The sequence below is a fragment of the Artibeus jamaicensis genome, unplaced genomic scaffold, assembly GCF_021234435.1.
Source record: "Artibeus jamaicensis isolate MK-2021 breed Jamaican fruit bat unplaced genomic scaffold, CSHL_Jam_final contig_834, whole genome shotgun sequence".
In the NCBI taxonomy this organism is placed as follows: domain Eukaryota; kingdom Metazoa; phylum Chordata; class Mammalia; order Chiroptera; family Phyllostomidae; genus Artibeus; species Artibeus jamaicensis.
In genome coordinates this window covers 3240877-3267751 of record NW_026521981.1, presented here as the reverse complement: position 1 = coordinate 3267751, position 26875 = coordinate 3240877, and the positions used below count along the sequence as shown (strand labels likewise).

The following is a 26875-nucleotide window of genomic DNA, read 5'->3' as shown; positions in this document are numbered from 1 at the left end:
TTCATTCATTGCTAAATTTCACCAAAAAATCAGTTATGCTCTCTCAAGTACACCTTGATTTCACATGATTCATCACTAGCCTTGACTGGTGGGTCACGAGGAACCCTCCCCACAGACAGGTTCACTGGTCCTTTCTCAGCCTTTCCCCTCCTCAAACTGTGGCTAACAAAATACCATTATTATCAATTCCTTCCTTCTTGGAAATTACCTTTTATGTTTCTGATCTAATAGTCTTCAAGACAATACTACTGTATCAGAGTGTTACTAATATAGAAATAAATTACGACTTTCCTAGGGAAGAATTCTGGTCTGGAAGTCTGCTGAAATAATCAGATTTAAAGGTTCATAGGGAATACAGGTGATACAGTGAACAGAGCTAAGAAGACTACTGAGATGATCAATTAAAGTTGAAAGTAGGTAAAATGATTTTAATTAGCACAGAAAAGGGCAAAAAGAAGTAAAGTATAATCAAGATATGATGATGAAAGTATAATCAGGACTTCCAGCTAAGATGGAGGCATAGATAGATACACAGTGAGAGGAGGCACAGTGCCTCCTCTCACAACCAAAAAAAGAACAACAATTTAAAAAACTAAAAAGAACCAGAACTGACAGAAAACTGAACGATATGGAAGTCTGCCAACCAAGGAGTTAAAGAAGAAACACTCATCCAGACCTGTAGGAGGGGCAGAGGTGGGCAGCTGGGTGCAGAGGACACACAGCAAGGCAGCAGCAGGAGGACTGGGCAGTCCCACATTCATGTGCAGATAAACTGGGTGGAACAACTGGAGAACAAGACAGACTGCATAACCCAGGCTTCCAGCGTGGGAAAATAAAGCCTCAAACCTCTGATTGAAAACATCTGTGGGGGTCGAGGCTGCAGGAGAAACTCCCAGCCTCACAGGTGAGTTAACTGGGGAGACCCACAGGGTTATAGACTGTACACAAACCCACCCACCTGTGAATCAGCACCACAAGGGCCCAATTTCCTTGTGGGTAGCAGGTGAAGTGACTGAAAACTGGCAGAGAACGGAGCAGGCACCATTGTTCCCTCTCAGACCCCTCCCCCACATACAGTGTCACAACACAGTGATGTGGGTTGCCCGGCCCTAGTGAACATCTAAGGCTCCACCCTTTACTATGTAACAGGTGGTCTGAGACCAAAAAAGAAAAAAAATGGTCCAAATGAAAGAACAGATCAAAGCTACAGAAATAATACAACTAAGCAACGAAGAGATAGCCAACCTATCAGATGAACAGTTCAAAACACTGGTAACCAGGATGCTCACAGAATCGGTTGAATATGGTTGTAAATTAGATGAAAAAGTGAAGGCTGTGCTAAGTGAAATAATGGAAAATGTACAGGGAACCAAGAGTGACAGAAAGGAAACTGGGACTCAAATCAACCATGTGGACCAGAAGGAAGAAAGAAACATTCAACCAGAAAAGAATGAAGAAACAAGAATTTTAAAAAATGAGGAGAGGCTTAGGAACTTCCAAGACATCTTTAAACATCCCAACATCTGAATCATAGGGGTACCAGAAGGAGAAGAGGAAGAGGAAGAAATGGAAAACTTATTTGAAAAAAGAATGAAGGAGAACTTTCCTAACCTGGCAAAGGAAATAGATTTCCAGGAAGTCCAGGAAGCTCGGAGAGTCCCGTAGAAGTTGGACTTATGGAGGAACACAATAAGGCACATCATAATTATATTAGCCAAGATTAAAGAGAAGGAGAGAATCTTAAAAGCAGCAAGAGGAAAGGAGACAGTTATCTACAAAGGAGTTCCCACAAGACTATCAGTTGATTTGCAAAAGAAACCTAGCAGGCAAGAAGGGGCTGGAAAGAATATTCCAAGCCATGAAAGGCAAGGACCTACATCCAAGATTACTCTATCCAGCAAAGCTATCATTTAGAATGGAAGGGCAGATAAAGTGCTTCCCAGATAAGGTCCAGTTTAAGGGAGTTCCTCATCACCAAGCCCTTATTATATAAATGTTAAAGGGACTTATTCGAGAAAAAGAGGCTAAAAAATATGGACAGTAAAATGACAACAAATTCATAGTTATTAATAACCACACCTAACACAAAAACAGAAACAAACTAAGCAAACAACTAGAACAGGAACAGAACCACAGAAATGGAGATCACATGGTGGGTTATCAGCAGGGGAGTGGGATGGGGAGAGATGGGGGAAAAGGTACAGAGAATAAGTAGCATAAATGGTAAGTAGAAAATAAGACAGGGGGAGGTTAAGGACAGTATAGGAAATGTAGAAGCCAAAGAACTTATATGTATAACCCATGGACATGAACTACAGGGGAGGAATATGAGTGGGAGGGGGTGTGCAGGGTGGAGGGGAATGAAGGGGGGAAATGAGACAGCTGTAATAGCCTAATCAGTAAAAAATACTTTTAAAAAGTGTAATAAAAAACCTAAAAACTTCATTAAAAAACAAATACAAGGTCACATGACACAAAATTTAGCTTACAAAATCTAATGGTGAAAAAAAAGAACAACTTTTTAATATTAAATACAAAGGGCCGATCTTACTAGTAATTAAATAAGTAATATAGAAAAAGAGATCACTGGTGATACCATGTGAAGACACAGCTAAGAGTGCTATACACAATCATACTCACGTACTTCTGCTAAGTATACAAATCAGGACAATCATTCTGGGGGGCAACTGGTGACATGATTCAAAATGAAAATGTGTTATGCTTCCAACTAATTATACCTACATATATGTGCTCATCTGTAAACAAACCTGTAAGATGAATACAGAAGGGGTTCCCAGCAGCATTATTTACACCAGTGAAAACTGAGCACACATAAATGTCTAATTACTACAAAGCTAGTTCAAGTAAATACTTAGAATAGAATATTATACACAAAACAATGGTGCAAAACTCTGTTTAGGTTCATGGAAATATACTCATAAAAATTACTGGAAGAAAATAGTAATATGAAAGCATGCACAGATCAATCTTGTTTATGGCGGTCACACATATATGATGCACTTACATACACACACATCGCTGGGAGGATACTTACGAAAACTTGTAAATACCTTCAATTTACATTAGGGAAGTGGGCAGTATAATAGAATATCAGAAGTAAAAAATAAGAATTTTAACTTTTTGCTTAGTCTCTATTTTGTCTTAAATTTTTAACATTATCACACATCACTTTAATTATAACTTTTGGAACAAGTAAGTGCACACGTGTGTGTATTCTGCAATACAAGTTTACATAACCTCAATTCATAGAGTACTTCCCAATGTCAAAGGCCAACAAGGAAATGGGCACACAGCAGTCACAGTGTTGAAAAGATTGATAACAAATCAGGAGAAGGTACCAGTACAGCTTTTCTAGGTACTAAGAGTGGAGAAAAGCTCTCTCTCATAAAACCTCATAAGTAAAACTACATGTGTTATCATGAACCTCAGCTCAGCAACCAAGTGCATGCATGTGCGTGCATGCACACACATAACACAAACAGCAACTCCAAAGAAGATATGGAAACAGCCAATAAGCACATGAAAAGATAACATCAATAGTCATTTGGGAAATCACAGGGAGACTTCCAACTTACTAGGATGGCTAAACTAAGAGAGTAAATGTTGGCAGGGATATGGAGAAATTTAACCCTCACCAATGCTTGATGGAAAGTCGTGATGTAGCTGCTTTGGTAAAACAGATCCTCCAGAAGGTAAACAAACATGAAGTTACAATACAACCTAACAATTCCACTCACAGGTATAACACCCAAGAAAATGAAAACATATGCCCACTCAAAAACTCATACAAATGTTCACAGCAGCATATTCATAGTAGCCAAAAAAGTGAAAACAACCCAAATATATACCAACTGATGAATAAATAAATAAAATGTGATGTATTAAACCACAGAAATGCATTCAGTATGAAATGTTTTCAAGTATTAATGCATGCTGTGAGATGGGAAAGTATGAAAACGTGATAAGAAGCCACCCACTACATATTGTGTGATTCTAGCTGTATAGAATGTCCAGAATAAGTGAATCCGTCAAGATAGAATGTATGTTAGTGGCTGCCAGAGGGAGAAATAGGGACTGACCACTAACGAACATGTTTCTTATGGGGAGCGATAAAAATGTTCTGGGATTAGATAGTGGTAACAGTTGCACAGTCTGTGAGGATACTACAAACCAGTTACCTGTATGTTTTAAAGGAATAAATTTATATAATCAATAAAAAATCCTGTATGAGGGGGAAAATGGCAAGTTTTCAATTACTGCTTCCTACACAATATAAATAGACCTCCCCACCCTTTGGTCCAAAAAAACAGCCCTCTAATAAAATGTGAAACTTCTTTATTTCATTTCAATCTTTTTAATTCCAGGTTGAAAGAGGATCTAATAATAAAAGATATAAAAATCATCATGATTCTATCCAATTCAGAATATCAATACTAAGACAGGGAGGAAACTGGGTAAGGAACTTTAAGGATACAGTCCTTTTTTATACTAGCCTCAAGGAGCAAGTAAAAGAGAAAAGACAGACAACGATTCCGTTATTATAAACTTCAAAGTTCTAAAAGACTAGATCTTAATAGTTCCTAACACAAAAAAGAAATAATTATATGCTGTAATAAAAGTGTTAGCTTTCATTGTGATTGACCACCACTAAGGTGGTCATCACATTAATATATAAATGTATCAAATCAGTACCTCATCTGATACAATGTATACCTTCGACTTAACACAAAGTTTAACAATATCTCAGTAAAAATAAATTTTAAAAGAGAAAATAAATTACTCCAATACTGTCCCATTACCAGGTTCTATTGGTAAATGTTCTTAGAATCCTACCTTAGATCCCAAATAAGAATCAAACATGCCTGAGCCTGCCAAGGGAATTGGTGCATAGCCCAAAGGAGCTGGCATGCAAAAAAAAAAGGTTTACAAAAGTGTTTCAAAGAAGCCAAAAGAAGGAAGAAAAAAGGCAAGAAAGGGAAGGAATTTTAAGTTCCTTCCCAATTTTAAGTGCTGCCCAGACACCTGGGGGACAAAGTGCAGACAGAGGAGGTATTTGGTCTGGTTGCTCTCACTACTCTTATGCTATACAATCCTTCTCTCTGGCACTGAGTGTAGCAGAAACAGCCCCAGTAGCACAGACAAGAGCATTCTCATAGAGGTAACTGGCAGCACCCTCAGAACCAAGAGCAGGAAGGAACATCATGAGTGACCTAAATGGGAAACTCAGTCCAGATCCTGCAGCGCCCTCCTCTGGGGATGTCCAGCTCTGAAATGGTAGACTATTGGGGGGCTGACGGGCGGGGACAAGGACCACAAACATTTAGAATACTGCAAGGAAGACTCATTTACACCTAAAAAATGTAAAATTCAGGTAACACAACCAAGTATGTTCAGGAATTTTCACTCCAAGTAACTGAGCTGCCATCTTTTAAGTTCCTTAATCTGTTCTGTGTCAAGTTGGACACATGTCCTTGGTTGCTCTCCTACTTCCCTGACTGCTATGTCTGTTTCTTTCAACTTGTTCTTTTTCCTCTTGTATTGCATTAAATTTCTCAAAGGCCGGTCACTGAACAGCCTCTCGTCATCTTTTTTATTCACTTAACACCACTCACATGATTTGTTTCCTATCAAATCTATAATGCTCATGTAAGGTTTGGGAGTAGTCCACAAGACGCTACTTCTGACAGAACTGCAGAGTGAAGGAGTTCCAAAGACCACCGTCACTGCTGACACCAACTGCAAGTTCAGGGGTCCTGAACACCATGCTCAGTTTCGGTAATTAATAACTTGTGAGAACTCACTGAAAGCTGTTACACTGATCCTTGCAGTTTATTATGGTATAAGGGCTACAGATTAAAATTAGTCACGGAGAGAGATGCATGGGGCAGAAGAATTGCAGAGGATCCAGCTGTCTTCCTCTCTCGGTGAAGTTAAGGACAATGCATACAGAGTACTGCCAACCAGAGAAGCTCACCCAGCCCTGAGTCCAGAATTTTTACTAGGGCTCCATTATGTAAACATGGTTGACTGGCTAAGTGGCTGACCTCAGCCTCCACACCTTCCCCAAAAGCCCCTACCACACAAATCACATTAGTAGACTATCTATTAGAAGCAATGTTAAATTCTTTGCTATACCATGTGCCTCTCTCCTAAGCCCCAGACTCATATTTCTAGCTGCCTGTTTCATATCTTCACCATTACCTTTAAACTGAAATAAAGTCAAACTCATCAAAATTCCCCCAGACCAACTATGATTTCACTGTACCTGGTAATAGTGCCAAATCCATTTCTTTCCAATAAGGAACTGAGGCAGTTTATACAACCACAATACAACAAAATCAGAAGGAAACAGGCAAAGAAAAAGTAGTCCAGAAAGAGTAAAACAGAATAATGGTGTGGTGAAGTCAGGACACAGGATGCAATGCTGGTAAGCTGTTGCTCACTTGCTGCTGGGTTGCACACTTGGCTCTGAGTTTTTTAATATCCAAACAATATCCAAAAACAAAGAAGAAATAACAAGCAGTTTCAAAATTCAGAGTTTATTTTTTAAAAAAGGATACATAAAAAAACAACACTATTCTTCCAGTCACTCCAGAGTTCAAGACTTAAGTTTTCATTGTTGTCTCTATATAAAATAATTTGTCAAATGATAAAAATGCTACTTTGTGATGCCATTGGCTTTTTCGTCCTCTCATATATATGTGTATATTTACGTCTTCTCTCTAACTCCAATCACTCAAGATTCACAAAATAATCTTTCTTAAATAAATCACTTCCTTGTTCAAAGTCTACAGTAGTTCCTCAGTGCTAAGTTCTTCTTTTTTAAAGTTTTTTTTCTATTTACAAAGAAATGTGTTCCACAAAGAAAACAAAAAATAATAGAGATAAAAGCACACACATTATAGAAATTTTATAATCTAGATATAACTAGCTGCTGCAATTTCTGAAATTGCAGTATAATATCCTATGTACACAATTCCTTGTTATTTGATGAACATACATGCCCTAATCAAGAACAAGAATATTTCTCCAAAACCTCACAAAGTCTCCTGATGTCTTCTCCCTGTCAAGTCCTTTCAGCTATATTACAAGTATTTTCTCTAGTCTGAAGCTGGCCTTTCATTTAAAAAAATGTCTTTTAACTGCTTTTTGTCACCAGCATTGTTAAAGTGGTAATTTCTAAGACACATACGTAGTTCTTTGATAAAATTTTAGAAATTAATTAAATACCATAATCTCCTCTAAAGTATATAATTGCTCCTCAAGATAAAGTTCATTCAGTATTCATAAATAGAAAATGTAGCAAAAACGTTTTAATTATCAAAGGCTTTTTATTTTGATGAAATCCAATTTATTAATTTTATTTTATAGTTAATACTTCTTGTACACTTCCTAAGAAATCTTCCCCTTCTCTAAGGTTGTAAAGATGTTCTCCTACCTTTTACTTTTTATAAGCTTTATTCTTTTAGCTTTGTATTTAAATCTATGATCCACCATAACTAAAAAGACATCTTTTAAAAGACCTACACACTTACTTATAAGATCAGAAATAAGACAAAAATGTCCACCACTCTTATCACTTCTTTTCAACCTTGTGCACAAAGCAATGAAAAAAGAAAAATTAAATGCATAAAAATATACAGGAAAAACTACTTGCACTGAAATAATAATGATTGTGTGTGCAGAAAATCCAAAGAAATCTACACATACACACAAACAACTCCTTGCCTTTGGGTGTGTCTTTGAAAATGTGTTTACTAAGTGATGTTTTAATCCACTCCAAAACTTATCTTCATAGTCACTTTCTATCTGATATTCCTAAACTCCTGGCCCATTTATTAGGAAAACAAAAGCATGTAGATCTTCTCAGAGACCCCTTCCCTGTCCCTGGGATTCAGCCAGACCACCATCACTCTCCACTGGCAAGGCCCAGTTACATTTTCTAAGAGGTCTTCTTTTACCTCTGACCACATACCACCTCACTCCTTTTAAGCCCTCACAAGTTTCCCCCTTTTTACTCTTATACTTAATGAACCACACAATAGAGGTAAAAAGGTATTCAATCAATATCTAGAGGCCACAGATTATTCTATCCAGGTGCTAGTGATAGAGTGGGAAAGGCTCTGCCGTTGAGTTTATATTCTAGTGGCAAAGTCATGAAGCCATGAACTCCTATAAAGGAAGGGCTCTTTCTCATTTACTTTTATATTCCTTTGGTAAATTCCAAGGTATTACACATAGTAAAGCCTCAAAGAGTTCAACTGTCATGCTAACTAAAGCTCACTGATCAATATCCTAGTCAATAGTAACTCATAGCACCAACAGGTGTCAGAATCTCCTCAGTCTCCATGAAAGAAACATAATGAGGCCTTAATAATTCAAGAGCATCTATTACTCTGTTCATATAGAGAAGCTGAGTTTCCTTTTAAGGCTTCAAGGAAGCCAAATTAAGCCAATGAATTTTAAAAACACATGCAACATGGTGAATTAAGTATATGTGCAGTGTTAGTGATTTTAAGGAAAGAACTGTGAATGCATAAAGGTTATCTGTTTCATTTCAAAACGGACAAACATGAAAAACTACGTAAAACACTTGAGCTGCATGACACCATTTCTAAGGCAAACTTGTATAAGGTGTATTATTTTCTTTCTTAAAAATGAAAAGAAAAACAGAAGCTATAAAATAGTAATGTCATAGATTGTGGAGACAAGGCCAATGAGAACTTATAACCACCAATATTAAGTTCTGAGTTATTAAAATTCATCCAGTCTGTGTGCAAACATTTATATAGCTTATACTATTTTTCTGAAGATATTTCTAAACTTTGAAAGAAATAAACTGTATTCCACTTAAACGTGTATAACATATAAAAAATCTGGAGCATTATGGATGGTTTTAAGGCGGAAACAAAGGATCTGTACTGGAACTGGGTGCCCTCCGTGGCAGATCATCTCCTCACCTACCACGCCTTCTCAGAGACGCGGGCGCCAAAACTGCTGTCCATCCCTGAGCTGCAGCACTAAAGACAATCCTTTCAGCCCCTGAACTATATTTATTGCGCTGTGGATGGTTCATATGCAGTACGGTTAACAAAATGCACAGCCCTTGACCACAGGGAATCTTTCAGACTGGTGAAGGGATAACAAATGAACACAAAAATAAATACATAATTCTAAACAGTGATGAGGACAGGGTGTTATGACAGATAGTGCTGTGAGTGGTACAGTGAGGGGTCTAAGATGTGATCCCTAAGATGTGATTAGGGATTAAAAGAAGGCCTTTCTAAGAAAATAACACATGGTTTGGTACCAAGTCAGACCACAACTCTGTAGAAATCGATGTCTCCAGAAAAAACACAAATGATGAAATTGTAAAACATGCAAATTATCTAAGAGTAATTTAGAAGAGCCACAAAACAGGATCTCTGAGGAGTCAAGTCATTGCAGGCAGCATGATATAACAAAGAACTGTACCTACTGTCACCATGTACTGGTCCTCATAGCAAATATGTGCTGAGGGTTCTGGAAAAATTCTGGCACATAGGTAGTTCAAAGCAGTCATTTCCCTTATACAGTGAATCAGTCACAGAGTAACAAGTACAGGGAAGGGTCACTTCTGTGGAGTATAAGAGAAACTATACGTGCCTTACACAAGCCAGCCTTAGCTTCAATGTGCAGAAATACCACCTAATGAACTTGTTAAATATTTGGAGTCTGGGTCCTACCCCCTGGGATTCTATGGCAGGATTTACAGTACAGTCAAGGAGTGCTTACCGGGCACTCACAGAGATTCTGATACAGGTGGTAAAAAGGTAGCACTCTGAAAACACACATTCCACTAAAATATCCCCGCAGGAGGAAGTTTTGCCCTGGTGAGGCTTTATGCTCAAGCTCATGAGTGAGCATACATTGCAGAAGGGCCTCCTGGAAGTATTTGTTTACAGGCTGACCCAGTACCTGACTCTTATTATCCTCAAGGCTTGGAAGCAGAAGTCTGATTAAACTATAAGCCTGCTGTTACAGTTCCTGCCCCAGATAACTGAGGTGGGGGGGGGGGTAACAAGGAAATAAGACAGGAAGAGAGAAAAGCAATGCTGACAGCTCTCTCTGCAGAAGCTAGGGAAACAAACCCACCACAAGCAAGGCAGTTAGACCACGAAGGGAACCAGCATGAATGGGTGCAGCATCAAAGTCCAGATGGGAACACAGCTGAGAGGAGAATGACAGAACAAATACATGGTGGAAGACAGTAAAATTCATATTTCTGAAAAAACTTCTGTATGTCAAAGTAGTATGCCACATACCTTATATTTTTCTCATTTTATTCTTCATAAAATCTTAGGTGATAAGATGGTATTATACATTATACTAAAGAGATACTATATCATAGATGAAGAAACTAAAGCCTAGGAGGTAAGAAACTCATCCAAGGATACAGAGTTAAGGAGCCAGGTTTTGAAACCAGGTTTCTCAGACACCAAAGTCCATGATTCTCTTGGATTCAGTGAGAGAGCTAAAAAGATGGGCAGGAACAAGCTGGATAAGAATTAAAGAGCAGTTCCACTCCAAAGAGAATGCCAAGTAGAAAGAAGCAACAAAGAATCATCCGCAGTATTAAAACTTTAAATAGTGTGGCCTTTTTGGTAACATGTCTGAGATTTCACAAGTTTTGAATAGGAAGCAATTTTAGGTAAAGGGGTAAGAAGTTAAGATGAAATTCGGCTGATCATACATGATGCAGAAAGGCAATGCCCCAAACGCTTTCTGCAGCTATTTGTGGGATTGGGACTCCACCCCCCACCCCCCAGCATATCTGTGCATTTCCTATGACAAACAAATATTTCTTCTGTAAAGAGATAAAATACACGGTATGTTTGGTTGCTGTTGTTGTTTACTTTGAGAGTACTGGTGGAGCAAAGGTTCTCCAGAAATGAAGTCAAAGAAAACCAGGGGACCAGGTGAAGTGATAGACAAGACAGGTAAGACACCTCAACGGATAAAAGTAAAACAGCCATAAACAGTGAAAGTCATCCTGCCCCTTCGCCCTTCCTGAACAAGTCAATCCACAGCCATTAAAAGGGGACAAGCAACAAAACATGTCTAAGCACAAGTCTGATGAGGAGGAAAGGGGACAGATGCCCAGTGACAGCAATGGGTGACTCATTACACACAAGGGAATTAGCCAAATCAGTAAATGTAATGAGGATAATGAGAGCCTAGTCTCTTACTGTCAAAGAAAGAAATTACAAATATAGAAAGGGAGAAAACTGGGCTGAATCCTCTGGTATTAGAGTGAAATTAGGGATACCAGATTAAGCTCATGAATTTTAATATGTACAGATATACAGAGAGAGGTATAGAAACATAAAAGAAGTGTGTATGTGTTTGTGTATCTCTGAGCAATCTGGAAGCAACGACACCTCAATGGCAACAGTCACATGTAATGGCCCGGGTCTTCCTTTCTAAATACTATTCTCCACTTACAGAAAGAGCTGATTCCAGGGCTGGAGCTGGAAAAATTCAAGACTAACTTGAAAGTAACAAAGTGTTCAAAGGATGACAGGGACATTTCAAAAAGAACATAGAACCAACCTGAAGGGGCTCCTAACCGCCAAATTTGGGGTCATCCAAACACCAAAACAAAAAAGAATAACTGATTATAACTGGCTGAGTAACAAGGAGATCCATGAATGAGTCCACCTGACACAGAAAGACAGAGAGATGGACCAGAGGAACAGATGAGTTAGAGGGAGAAGAAGAAGAGGAAGAAAGAAGTAGATTTGTTGATTAAAGGAAACTTAAACAGTAACTCTCAACAAAATGTTCATGAATTAGCGGGGAAAAGAGTAGCTTCAGGGTGGAGATATCCAGCAGACACCATTTTAAACAAATGACTCACCTCAACTGTAACAGTATAAATCAAAACCATGTACTACCTGAAAAAAAAATTTTATATTGAAAATTAAGAGGACTTCTGCCAAGATGGAGGCGTAGGTGGAAGCACTGTGCCTTCTCACACAACCAAGTTTAAAAACAACAAAGTTTTAGCAACAAAAACGCAGCCAAACCACAGAAAATTGAACTACATGGAAGTCTGACAACAACGAACCGTAGAGTCAAACTGGTAAGAGGGGCAGAGCCAGCAGCAGAGCGGGGTTGGGCAGGAAAGATCCACCAGACCGACCTGGGTGTGCGACTCAGGTACGCCAGCAGCCATGGGCGGATCCCAGGTGTGGAGTAGCGGGCAGACCCACTGAGGGCGCAAGGTGGTGGACCCACTGAGGGCTGACCATAGTCACACATTCACACGCAGATAAACCAGTGAAGGCGCAAGCAGTGAGATGGAACGCAAAGGCCCCGGCAGCGGCGGGAAGCAGCAGAGGGGACTGCCACTGTCCCTCTCTGACCCCGCCCCCACATACAGAGTCACAAACCAGCAACCTGGGTGGCCCCGCCCTGGTGAACACCTAAGGCTCCGCTCCTCATACATAACAGGCACGTATAGATCAAAACATGGCTCAAGAACAACTCAGAGCCCCAGAGCTCATAAATCTAAGCGACGAAGAAATAGCCAAACTTTCAGATGCACGGTTCAAAACACTGGTGATCGGGATGCTCGCAGAACTAGTTGATTTTAGTCACAAATTAGAGGAACATATGAAGGCTAAACTAATTGAAATGAAGGGAAATGCACAGGAAATCAATAGTAATGGAAAGGAAACTGGGACTCAAATCAAAGGAGTGGACCAGAAGGAGGAAAAAAATGACTAAACAGAAAAGGATAAAGAAACAAGAATTCAAAAAAAGGAGGAGAGGCTTAGGAACCTCCAGGACATCTTTCAATGTTCCAACATCCGAATTATAGAGGTACCAGAAGGGGAAGAGGAACAGCCACGAGTGGAAAACTTATTTGAACAAATAATAAAGGAGAATTTCCCCAATCTGGCAAAGGAAATAGACCTCCAGGAAATCCAGGAAGCTCAAAGAGTCCCAAAAAAGTTGGACCCAAGAAGGAACACATCAAGGCACATCATAATTACATTACCCAAGATTCAAATGAAGGAGAGAATCCTAGAAGCAGCAAGAGATAAGGGGACAGTCACCTACAAAGGAGTTCCCATCAGACTGTCAGCGGATTTCTCAAAAGAGACCTTACAGGCAAGAAGGGGCTAGAAAGAAGTATTCCAAGTCATGAAATCCAAAGACCTACAACCAAGATTGATCTATGCAGCAAAGCTTTCATTTAGAATGGAAGGACAGATAAAGTGCTTCTCAGATAAGGTCAAATTCAAGGAGTTCATCATCACCAAGCCCTTATTATATCAAATGTTAAAGAGACTTATCTAAGAAAAAGAAGATAAAAAGATGAACAGTGAAAGGACAGCAAACTCACAGTTATTAACAACCACACCTAAAACAAAAGCAAACTAAGAGGACAGCTAGATCAGGAGCAGAACCATAGAAATGAAGATCACATGAAGGGTTAGCAACAGGGGAGTGGGAATGGGAGAAGGTACAGAAAATAAGTAGCATAGACAGTAGGTAGAAAATAGATAAGGGGGAGGGCAAGAATAGTAGGGGAAATATAGAATCTAAAAAACTTGAGGCACGTGGTCATAAACTAAAGGGGGAGTGGTGGGGGAGGGGGTGTGCAGGGTGGAAGGGAATGAAGAGGGGAAATAGAACAACTGTAATGGCATAATCAATAAACTATATTTTTAAAAAAGAAAGAAAATTGTGAAATATATTACAAAACAACTGGTCTACAATGTTCAAAAAGTTATAGAAGTCCAGAAGAGACTAAGGAACTGATTAAGGAAACAAGAAAACAAAATGTAATGTGACTCTTCAAAAGTTAGGTTTCACATAAAGAACAATAATGGGCAACTGTCAAAACCTGAATAGGATCTGAGGATTAAATGATAGAAATAAATCAACACTAACTTCCTGATCTTGATGGTTGTATTGTGGCTACACAGGAGAATGCACTTGATTGCAGGCAAAATGTACTAAAGTACTTAGGAGTGATAAAGCATCATGTTGGTAACTTAAATTCACCTGGTTTCGGGAGAGAGGGAAAGTTCCCTATTCTATTCAGGGGGAAGGGAAGGGAGGGAGAGGGGAACGAAGGGGAGAGGGCCACAGCTCTCCTGCGAGGCATTCCCAATTCCACGGACTCCTCACATGCATTTATGTCAGTTTTCTTAGACAACCTATTATGGTCTACAGCACAAAATTCAGAGAATGGCATCTGTTGCATGTATGTTAATCAGAAGCACAGTTACTTACAAAGTCTCAAAAGAGAACCTTACCATCTCTAACATGCCCTATGAGGCTGACCTAATACTCTTAAGATGTTTCGAGTTCAGTGAATATTACCAAGAATCTGCCCCGACAATGAAGTTCTCTGTTCACAGCCCTATAATTTGGTCTGGAGTACCCACAGAGCTGATTTGCAGAGGTGGTGAAGGGATGAGAGGACTGGTTACATCTCTTGACCCATCATCTCCTGCCACGTGCAAAGCAAACGGTTCTCATTCCCCCATGGTGAATGAAGCCTGTGTGCTGAAGATAACCATTCCTACGGGCAATCTCAATGCTGTGCATAAGCAGCAAAATCAAAAGTGGACAACTGTCCACATCTTCTCTTCAAATTTAATTTCCAAGCCAAGAAATGCAGATTAAGAAGGAAGATGAAAAACATCTTTTTACCTTTCCAAACTGTCTCTGTACCTTCTTTTTCATAGTAGGTGGTACAAACCTTTAGGGCCATAATCAATGCTCATACAAATGCTAAAGATCCACAATCCTAAGGAAAACACTGAGTCTGCACACAGAAACCCATACCTATGGAGCAATCAGGTCAGAGTGAAAATTAGTTCTTAAACTTTCAAAGCAGAATGGTAACCTCTCCCTCTTAACGGTAACTAAGAAGTACAATGTTCCTTAATAAACACACAAATGGCCTGCAATTACTAAATAAATTCATAAGGATATTATAGAGCCAAAGATTCATTACTGCTTTATGGCCTGAATGTGTGCATCTTCTGCCATCTAGTCTTACGCTGCACAGAATCTGACTTACATGTCCCTTAATCTGTAGTAAATCTGTCTCATCAAATGTTCAGAAGCTCAGAATCCCAGAGAGTGATAATTTTCCATTAGAGTTAATTAAAGTCCAAATGAGTAGCTAGGTAACAAAGAGGCAGCTGAATAGACACAGCAGCCTTCCTTCCTCCTAGATTCTCAAGCATCCAGTGTACACAAAGTATGAAGTCTGGATCATACTGTTCTCCATTTTCACCACACAACATGCTTGCCTTTTAGGAGTTTACTATATGCTCTTGGTCTTTACAAAGCCTCCATACAAGAGCACCCCAACAGAATAATTTCTGTCCTCTGTGAAATCATAGCTGAAAGCATAATCCACTATGCCACAAAATGGCAGAACCCACAGAATGTCTTTTTCATTGAGTACAATGCCAGGAAAAAAGTCTGTCTCTATAAACAAATCAGCAGGCTTGCTTTCCACAGATGATGAACACAATGTAATTCAATGCTATACAGACAAAGGAGCAGTTTCTTGCTACTCTTAGCAGCCAGAAAACTTGAAGCCAAGTGTAGTGAACATTATATTGTCTCCCCTCAGGAGCCTGGTACCTTCTACTCTATGTGTTCTTTTTGGATGAGTATTATGCTTTTATCTCTAATTATCCTGCTTTATACTATCTTTAATTCTAACAGCATATTTAAATGCACCTGAAAGTACCCAGAGTATGTATGTATATATTATGTATATTTTCTATCTCTCAACAATTTTCCTCCTGATATTGCTTACGTATTCAGGTATCATTCAATATTTAATGATCTAAGAATTTAAAATAACAATGACACCAAGAGGCTAATTTAATAAAGACCAAGTAATCTGAATTATTAACTCCCCTGTCCATTCCCAAAATAAATTACAGAGGGGCTCAGCGGGGAAGGTAAGCACAGCACCTTTGCAGTAGTCCGCAGGGTCCTCCTGCTCCTCATCATCCGAGCCCAGGATCTCCTCCTCTGGCTCTGGAGGTGTGGGGTCTGGCAGAGGTGGCGGTGGTGGCGGAGGTGGTGGTGGAGTAACTAAGGGAGCTTTCTGTTGAGGCTCCGGCCTGAAACAGCAAAAAGAAAATCCTGACTTAGAAGCAAAGCTTGCATATGGACAAACTTGAGAGTTTCTTAACATGGAAAATTAACAGAACTTATACTAAGCAGAAATGCTGACTGATGTCACTTCATCCATTTTAACTGAATTCAAGTAATGTTTCGACACAGGCCAGGAGGGGAAAAACTACCTTACAAGCCAATACCATATTTCTTCAGACTATAAGATGCACCCCACACCCCCATTTGGGAGGAATAATGGTTGTTAATGATGCTGTTGAGTTCTGTTTCCATTTACATTGGTGAAATATTGTTACTTATGTTATTAAATATTTTACCACATTTTTGCTTCAATTTTTTCCCTATTTTCTTCCTCTAAAATCTAACTGTGTCTTATGGACTGAAAAATATGGTGTCCCTTGTGTTTTTTAAAGGCACATTTTCACCCTGAGCTTCAATATTATTTAAGTCCTGATAATATAAAATGTAAGTGAAATAAAGGGGTATCCCCAGTATATATAAGCACATCCCACATAGATGATACAAAGACACATGAAAGCAGCCCTGACCTTATAAAGGGGCTTACTTTCCATTATTTTAAATCAGAGTTTCTTTTCCTACAAAATAGTAGAAATGTGCGTAGGTATCCTGAGTAACTTATAAAAGCTGGCTAAAATAAACTATAGCTGATACATAGTTATTTTCATTACAGAATTCAGTTATCTATCAACCTTGTTTATCAAAAACACGGCCCCAATTTGGAAATTAAAGAAAACACCCACTATCAGTATAATACAAATACAGTTTGTTCATTAAAGTAAGGTCTGCAATGGTCATTTGTAATTGTCACAAAAAAAGCTAAATGATATGTAGTATGCTCTTACAAAGAATAGGAAAGCCTATAATACAAAAAACCCAAAAAAACAAAAAAGCTGAAGAGGTTACAGCTATAAACCTTTCAGCTATCTAGAATCACTCAAGAACATACTAAGTGCATACTACATAATTTAACTGCTATTTCTTCTAACCAGGCCCCAGCGGGAGAACTTGAACCTAAAGTCTTCACTTGGGTGCCAGAAGCACATCTCTCCATTAAGCCACAAACTGCCCTAACAATGGGACCGCCATTGTTACTCCCAAGCTGGTCAAAGCTGCAGGGGAAAGGGTCAGGCTGAAAGGTGTGTTCCCAGGGACAGATTCAGTAGGAGGTCTCTAGGGGAACCCCTAGGCCCTTAGGTGGTAGACAACTGACATTCTGGTGGGGGGGCCTATGCAGTTTTCATGTTCCTTGTCATCTTCTGCACAATGGAAGACTGGTTCCAGTCTCTCTCCTCACTGCAGTACGTAGTCTAGAGCACAGAGCCAAAGCTCACTGTTGAGCCCTAGAACCTTGAGAGGGTCAGCTGTCATAGGACGCTAGTATATACCTAGAGCTGGCAGTAAGAGGCAAGAAAAGCGGAGTTGCCCTGACTACTGCCTCATTCTAAGGTATACCTCTAAATTCTTGCCAATCTAAGAGTCCCCAAAACAGCCCTTATTACATTGCCTTTAGCCTAAATTAGCTACAGCTGATTTATGTGGTTTCCCACCAAAAACTCAAACTGCCACAAGCTATGAAGGAGAGGATGAAAGGCAGTGGAGGAGACACTAGCAGTCATGAGGACAAGGTGGGGATCACACTCCATTAGTAACCTTAAAGGCAAACACTGTCAAGTATGACTAAATACTTACAAAAAAATGTTTATCAACCAAAAATGACTTGTATTGATTTCTACACGCTCCCTGGTTAGCTGGCATTGGAGCAGAGTGTTGACAGCACTCCTGAGTGAACCATCCCTCTTGATGGAGAAATGAAAGGGAATATCACAACCAAACACCCATATCACTGCCAGAACACACTCCCAAATTCTAGCAGATCCTGTGGAAGTGCAATCACCTTTCTAGCAGCCTTGAAAGTGTGTGTTCTCTTAACGCTTAACTGAGAGTAGAATGGTCCCAGGCAACAGACGGGCCTGGCGAAGGGGAGGCAGGGCACCGGCAGCAGCTCTGCCACCTTCCTAGAGGCAAGAGGAAGCAAGAGACCCAGTTTTCAGGGGTGTGGGTGGAATCTCTCTACCTGACACATTGACTCCAACAGAAATACTTTGAAAATGGGCTATTTCTCCCTTAAAAACTTTGTATGAAAAGAGAAGACTCTAAATGTAAAAGAAAAATACGTTATATTCCTTGCAGAAACCATGTAACAAGTAATGAAAGGAGAACTGGAGGGTCTTGTTCTACACTGTGCGGCATCTTGTGCTCAACTCTACCAACGTATGGGCCAGACAACTGATGGCTGTGGGGGCTGTCAGATGCTGTCAGCACCCCTGGCCTCTACCACTACAGTCAGTAGCACAAACACACCAACCTGCTAGTTGTGATTATCAAAACTGTGTCCCAGTGGTGCAAAATCATGCCCACTTGAGAACCATTGCGTTAGTAGTATTTTCTGTATGAAGCTCTACCTCAACCGGGTAGAATGTAAAAAGAGAGGAGATTCTAATTTTCAAAGCCCATTTTTCTTGTAGGAGGCTCAAGAACCTTCATCATAATGTGTGTCTCTCAATTATTCTTTACCCATTTGGTGAGAGTTGCCTGTGTCAATCAACAAAATTCTAAGACCCTCTGGTCTCAGAAAGCATGTACTTCTCATTGCACCAGTGAGGGTCACAAGCAGGAAAAAAGCTCCCCTTAGAGCCACAGGTATCAAGTTAAAGGGAGGTGTCAGGGTACCTTGAAGTACAAAGTTGAATAATGTTGATGCAGTATTTCAACTGGTTATCTATCAAAACATCTAGAACTGTGCTGTTCAGAACAGTAGCCACTGGCCACATGTGGGTTCTAAGCACTTGAAATGTGGCTACTCCAAATTGAGGTATGCTCTAAGTGTAAAATATGTACTGAATTTTCCAACATTTAGTTCAAAAATGTAAAATATTTTATTAATAATTTTATTTTTATTACATGTTAAAATTATATTTTAGATACAATGAAAAATTAAAATTTAATTCAACTGATTCTTTTTACTTTTGTTAATGTACCTACTAGAATATTTTGGAGGCTACACTTGTACTGGATACCACTACTCTAGACTCTTCAGATTCACCAGTACCAAAGAAGAAGCTTGGCCTCAAAAATCAGAGATTCCTGGTCACACCAAGTGATTGTTATTTTTTCCACGGCTTCTCGTAACCTGCTTTACTACAGAGTTATCGTCAACTCTCAAATCACTCAATTCATCATGGTAAGCTTCAACACAATGTAAACTGTCAAATGTTATAATCCCAATCCCTGATTCTTATTCATCCCACCTGCCCCTGTTACCACACGGGAAAAAACAAGTAAACCTGTCTTAAGAAAGATGTATGCAAGACAGAACCACATCACACCAACTTTAAGGCTGGTTTTTTCAAAGTGATTTCTGGTAGCTTCTATAGTACTTCAAAACCTAATTAAATCTTAATTATTTAGAAAATCAAGAAATGACAGGTTATACTACCAAATATATAGTCATGAAATATATTTAATCAATTTTTATGAAAAGCAACAAGAAGTAATCTCATGTAAGAACCACTAGACACATGTAAGAAGCCCTGAAGGGAAGACCCATAAATATTTTTGACAAGGGTGCCAACACTTTGTCAAACAAATGGTACCGGGGCAAATGAATATTAGTGCATTAAAAATTAAAGTTGTAACTCTACTTCACACATGCATAAATATTAATTCAAAAATGAATTAAAGACCTAAATGAAGGAACAAAAACTGTAAAACTTGCAGGAAAAATATACAAGCAAATCTTCATTACTTTAGGTTAGACAATGTTTGTTAGATATAACACTACATTCGAAAAATGATAAACTAGACTTGATCAAAATTAAGAACTTTTGTGCTTCAAAGTGCATAATTAAGAAAGTAAAGAACATCCCACAGAATGAAAGAAAAAACCTGCAAATCACACAACTGATAGGGACTTATATCTAGAATTTGAAAAGAACTCTTAAAACTCAACAATTTAAAAAAATTTTTTTTAAATAAGAAAAAAACTGAAACAGACATTTCTGCAAAGAAGATGTAAAAATGACCAATAAGCACATGAAAAGATGTTCAACAGCATTAACCATTTGGGAAATGGAAATCAAAACCACAACGACATACCATTGTCAAGGATGAAAAAATTGGAACCCTCATATATCGTACTAAGAGTGCAGTATGGCACAGCTCTTTTGGAATACCTGAAAGCTCCTAAAAAGTTTAAATTTAAAGTTATCATAATCCAATTCCACTCCTAGGTATATACCCAGAAGAAATAAAAGCATACAGGGTGGGTAAAGTAGGTTTACAGTTGTGAGTATGCAAAATAGTTTATTCTGGTATTATTTATTAACTCTTGTTATTATTATTATTATTATTATTATTATTATTATTATTAGTTCATATCCTTACTAATGATTTATCTTTCAGGTAATGTCTTTTTCCATACAAACAACTGTAAACCTATGCTTGCACACACTGTATGTCCCACAAAACCTTCTGCAAAGATGTCCATTGCTGCATGACTCATGAAGAAAGAAAAAATCTGAATGTGCATCAACTGATAAAATGTTAGATCCCTACAATGTACTGTTATTCAACAGTAAAAAAAAATGAAATACTGATTCATGCTACATGTATCATCCTTGAAAACATTACACTAAGTGAAAAATGCCAATTACAAAAGATGACATGTTATATGATTCCATTTTATATCAAAATAGGCAAATTTATAGAAAAAGAGGAAACTAATGTTTGCTTAAGAGGGCTGGGAGTAGGAGAAAGGAGAGATGGTGATTGACTGTTAATGGGAGCAGGGTTTCTCTAAGAGGATGAAAATGTTCTAAGGTAGTGATGGTTCCACAACCCTGTGAACATACTAAAGAAATGTTGTACACTGTAAACACGTAAGTTGTATGGTATGTGGATTATACCTCAAAAACCTGTTTTTAAAAAGCAAAAGCCTATACAACTATGTAATATGCTTTAATGTCCACTTTATATCTTTATAAAGTATATGCTTCCAAGAAAAAATAGAAATATCTACATTTAGATTTAAACAATCTATATGTGCAGTCTCTTTTACAACTGCCTCAACCGTATTTCCTGTGAAAAGTAGTATGTAGCTCTGTAAAAAGTAAACTGAGAGTCTATCAAACTGACCAAAGTTTACACAAGGCACTAATCTGAGAACATGTTCTCATGTAACAAGAAACATACCACCTCAGCGAACGAAATAAAAAATTTAGAAAGCAAAATTCCAACTACATTGTGTAAATGTGTAAAGTCATTTACACAACTTTAACTAATCATTACCCCAAATAGAGGATATCATAAAAAAGCAATTTAAAAAGAAACCCACAAAATATTTTGCTTTAAACATATTACTAAGATTATTTTGTCATGCTTATCTACTACATGTATTTTTCATGTATATTTGCTCTATCAGAAAAGAGAGGAAAAGCAAAACCTTAACAAAATGCATTCATCATTTGCTCTAAATTGCCATGGTAACTGGGTGGCAATTTCCTCTCAGCTATTTCTTTTGAGCAGAGAAAAAGACAAGTAAATTTCACATTCGGAAGGAGAAAAAAAAGTCCTTTCCTTGTTATCAGCCTAAATAGTAACTGACACAATTTAAGAAATTTCCATTCAATTACTATTTAATCAAAATAAAAGGAGTTCCAAATGAATCACTTCAGGCAGCATTCTAGAAATATCACATAAACTCACATTTCTTTTCCTTACTTTTCTGTGTCCATCCCCTAATCTAAAATTCACTCTCTTCTTCTCTCCCTTCTTCTCATTCTCCCTCTTTCAGTGGTAAACTGCTAGCCTGAGAAATATACAATCTGGCATTTCTTCTTAAGGATAGACTCAATTAATATATACTTCCTCTCAAAATAGTTGATCTAAAAAAGGTCTGCTGTAACACTGAGTACAGACATACAGCTAGGGAAGAAAAAGCCATAATGATCTCATTCATTCCTCTCTAATGAAAAGAAAATTTCTAAACTCTGTGTAAATCAAACCTAAAGAGAAAGTGTTTGCTGTGGTAGCCAGCATTCTAAAATGAGCTCCAATGATCCTCACCCTTGTAAAAATAATCCCTGTTGTCCCGAGTGTGGGGAGACCCTGTAAATGTCGTATCACTGTCATAATTACATTACGTTAAATGGCAAAAGGTGGGCCTGACCTAACCACATGAGCCTTTAAAAGTAGAGGGTTTTATCCAGCTGTTCATGGATCGAAGAGATGTGCTCAGGCTGGCCTGGATGAAAGCAAACATCCATGTGTGAACTACCCATTCATTAGGGCCACAAAGCAAGGTGGCTCTAGGTATGAGAAAGATCCCCAGACAACAAACAGCTAAAGGTAGCAAGGACTTTAACACAAGGAAATTAGTTCTGCCAATAATGAGTGATCTTGAAAAAGGGTTGGAGCCCCAAATGAGAACGACAGCCTAAGCCATCAGAGCTAGATTTCAATCCAGTGGCTATCCAGCTGTGCAGCCCTAACTTCTGACCTAGACAGCTGTGAGATAGTAAGTAGGTACTGCTAAATGTGTGATAATTTGTTGTGTGGCAATGAAGATTAAATACAGATACCAAGTTCTCAGTAAGTGATAGAGTAGTTCATGTTAAACTATCAGATTTGGGCCTCAAGAGTGAGATCTTGGTTTGTTTTTTTAATGATTGGTCAGAGAAATTAAGAAGCTGGGTAATCAATCAGAAATAAAAGCCAATTCTCTTTTGTTCATAAGCAAGTAAAAAAATTTAAAAAAACTTATTACCCAAATTCCAACAGAATGACATTTAGATTTTCCTACATTCAAAAACTGCATTATTTTTTTTAGAATATGGAACACAGCCAACTAAAAGTTAGCAAAGATGTAAGTAAACCAGACCTGCTTCTCAACTACTTTACATTTTAGACAACAAAGGGGATGACATGGCTACATCTTATACCACTGGTACTATCAATATTTTGTAAAATATTTGTGGGCCCTGGTAGAAAATGTTATTACTACTCAAGTGGAGAAAGACTGATAGAAAAGTTTAAATCAAAGAGCTCAAAGGCATGTAAAATGACATCCAATGATTCCACAAAGACCCAGAAGAGTGTTTACCGCACACCAAGAAGTGAACCAGGACCCAAAGGAGCACAGCACCGGGAGACGGACAGTCTAGGTCTACAAAGGGGAGAGAAATGCACATAAATACAAAGCCCAGGAAACAAGGTGACCAGAGGCACAAAGGCCTCCAGCCGTCAGGTGTGGCTGGAGACAGGGAAGACCAGCAGCAGCTCACTAATGAAAGATCCACAGTTCCAAGGAGTTTGGGCTCTATCCTTAAGGTAAGTAGGAGCCACTGAAATGCCATTTTAGGACCAGAGATTTGCTTTCTGCAAAGAACATACAGAACTGTTGCACAGAACGTGTAAAAAGGATATAAGCTGGAGCAGGGAAACCAGTAAGGAGATAAGTCCAGGGAGGAGATAAAATCCTGAAGTCAGAACTTGGTAGTTCATTTGCTGGAGGTGTGTATTTGTCTCCTAGATTTCTGGTAGTAGTAAGCCAGTGTCATTAATTTGAGCAGAGAACCAAGCAGGAGAAGGAAGAAGGGCCTTCAAAGAGAATGTGCTCTGTTTTAAGTTCATCTGAGTTTGAGGAGCAGTATAGAAATACAGTGGATTGTTTGATATGTGGAATCTATAGCTAAAAATAAAATAAATGTTTCTGCTGCAAATACAAGCAGAGGTCATATGCAAGCAGCTGTGAGCCAACACCTTTCCAAGCATGTTTGAATGCCAAGGAGAAATGAGCAATGAAAGAGCCAAGGGCAGAGCCTCTCTCGGAGCCAAAAGTACACAGTTATTATTCAAGCCACCAACAAAATCCAGACTTCTGGCTCAAGCAATGTACAGGAAATGACCCATATTATAAACATCAATATCAATTCATAAATTTCAAATGAAGGTTTTAGAGAAATGTAGTCATAAAAAACTCATGAAATCCAACCTTTTACATTAAGATGACATTTACATATAATAAGAATTAGCAAACTAAGGACCCATATGAAATTCTATGTAAAAGCTCTGTAAGCCACCCGAAGGCAGGTAGGTACATGTTACACTGCTTTAAAAAAAAACTGTTTACTGAGAATTCATGTTGATGAAACATCATAACCACTAATGATTGCCTCATACTCCTCAGGAAATAATGCAAAATGTAAAACTCTGGACAAGGTTTCTACAAACCTCCACAAGTTTTAAATCTAAAAGCAACTACAATTATACAATACAATGGCCACTAGCCAAATTAATTAAAACTAAATAAAACTAAAATTCAGTTATTGAGTCACTCTAGCTGCATTTTAAGTGCTTAATAGCCACACAGAGCCAGTGGCTCTGGCATGAGCAAGTGCAGACACAGTACATTTCTATCATCACAGAAAGTTCTACTGGACAGCACTGCTCAGGGCTATAACAGCATGAACCTATTCCAGTCTATCAATATTTTTAATATGCAAGTAAGATTAACTGAAAAGAGTTTGGAACATTTTTTATCAGCCAGCTATTGGAAGTTTTAAAATAAGCTATAAAATGATAAACAGGGAGGGTGTACCCATTTTAAATTTTCCAGACGATTCTCAACACACTACCTTACTGGGACTCACCTTAATGATTTACTCACAGTGACAACATCAACAAAAATCAATGTATTGGGACCTAAAAGTCTATCAATAGAGGACTTTTTGATAACATTATGATAGACTATGGCACAGGCATATAACACAATTCTGCTAAAAGTAATAAAGCAAGTGAAATTAAGAAAATTCCATTTAAAACAGCATAAAATAATAAAATACTTAGGATTAAATTGAATAAGCTCAAAACTTAAGCCGTGAAAACTGAAAAACATTATTAAAAGAAGTTAAAGATCTAAGTAAATAGACATTCCATATTCACGTGCTGGAGATTTAATACTGTTAAAATGACAATATGCCCCAAAGTTACCTATAGGTTCAAATCAATCCCTATCAAAATACCTAATGGCTTCTACACAGAAAATGACAAGCCATTCCTGAAATGCACATGGAAATGCAAAGACCCAGAACAGCCAAAACAATCTTGAAAAAGAACAAAATTGGGAAACTCATACTTCCTACAAAGTTACAGTAATCAAGACAATGTAAAAATGGACATCATGGCATAACGATGGACATCAATGGGAACTGAGGGTCCAGAAATAAATGCTCACAATACAGTCAACTGGTTTTTGACTACAGTGCCAAGACCATTCAATGGAGAAACAACAGTCTTTTAAAAAAATTGTGATAATACAACTGAATATCCACAGGTAAAAAATAAAACCGGGCCCTGGCTGGGTAGCTCAGTTGGGTAGAGCATCATCCCAATACGCCAGGGTTGCAAGTCTGACCTCTGAGCAGGGCCTATCCAAGAATCAACCAATGAATGCATGAATAAGTAGAACAACAAATTAATGCTTCTCACTCTCCCTTCCTCTCTCTCTAAAAATCAATTTTAAAAAAGAAAGAATAAAACTGGACTCCTAACTCACACCATACACATAATTAATTCATAATAGTTCACAGACCTAAACATTAAAAACTGCAAAACTATATAAAATTAGAAAAGATGCACATCATTAGCCATCAGAAGAATAAAAAATCAAAACCACAATGAGCTACCACTGCACACCCACTGGGATGGCAGTACTCAGACAGAAGATAATAACAAGTGATAGCAAGGATGTGAAAAAATTAGAACCCTTACACACTGCTTATGAGAAAGAAAAATGTTGCAATCATTTTGAAAAACTTGAGACAATTTCTCAAGGGGTTAAAAAGTTACCATTATGACCCAGCAAGTCCACTCTTAAGTTTATGACCAAGAGAAATGAAAACACATATCAAAATAAAATCTTGTATATAAATGTTCATATTATTCATAATAGCCAAAAATAGAAAACAATCTCCATGTCCATTAACTAATGAATAAATAAATAAAACAGTGGTATAGCCATACTATGGAATATTACTCAACAAGAAAAAGAAATGACAATAAAAAGGAATAAAGTATTGATAGATGCTACAACATAGATGACCCTTGAAAAAATTATGGTAAACCAAAGAAACCAGTCACTAAAGATCATATTTAATGATTCCATTTATTTGCAATTCCCAGAATAGACAGGAAGCAGATTAGTAGTTGCTAATGGCTAAGGGGGTGGGAGGAAATGGAGGTGACTGCTCAAATGTTCGGAATTTCTTTAGGGAGTGATGAAAATATTCTAAAATATTTTAGGTGGTTGGTAATGGCCGCAACACTTTGTGAGTATACTGAAAAAAAACTGTGAATTGTACCATTTTAAATGGGTAAATTATATGGAATATGGATTGTTTCTCAGTCAAGTTGTTACACAAAATAATGAGGCAGTTCTCCGTGTGATAATATGAAGAATGTACCACTGATGAATGAAAAGGTGCAGAGCATTTGTGTATGGCATATACCACTTGTTTTATAGACACAGAAAACATGTGCCTCGCAGTCACAGAATGGAGTAACAAGAAAGTGACAGTAACAGCTCTCTCCAGCAAAAGGAACTCAATGACTG

The 26875-nt window shown here is 38.2% G+C and overlaps 1 protein-coding gene across 5 annotated transcripts in view; it reads right to left on the bottom strand.

Moving 5' to 3' along the window:
- Positions 1-26875, bottom strand: part of SRPK2 (SRSF protein kinase 2) — a 244131-nt gene that overhangs the window by 54534 nt on the left and 162722 nt on the right. For all 5 annotated transcript variants that reach the window (XM_037164929.2, XM_037164933.2, XM_037164927.2 and 2 more), the window contains one exon: positions 16021-16172. In XM_037164929.2, the coding sequence (XP_037020824.2) occupies positions 16021-16172 (152 nt within the window). The remainder of the gene's footprint in view (positions 1-16020; positions 16173-26875) is intronic.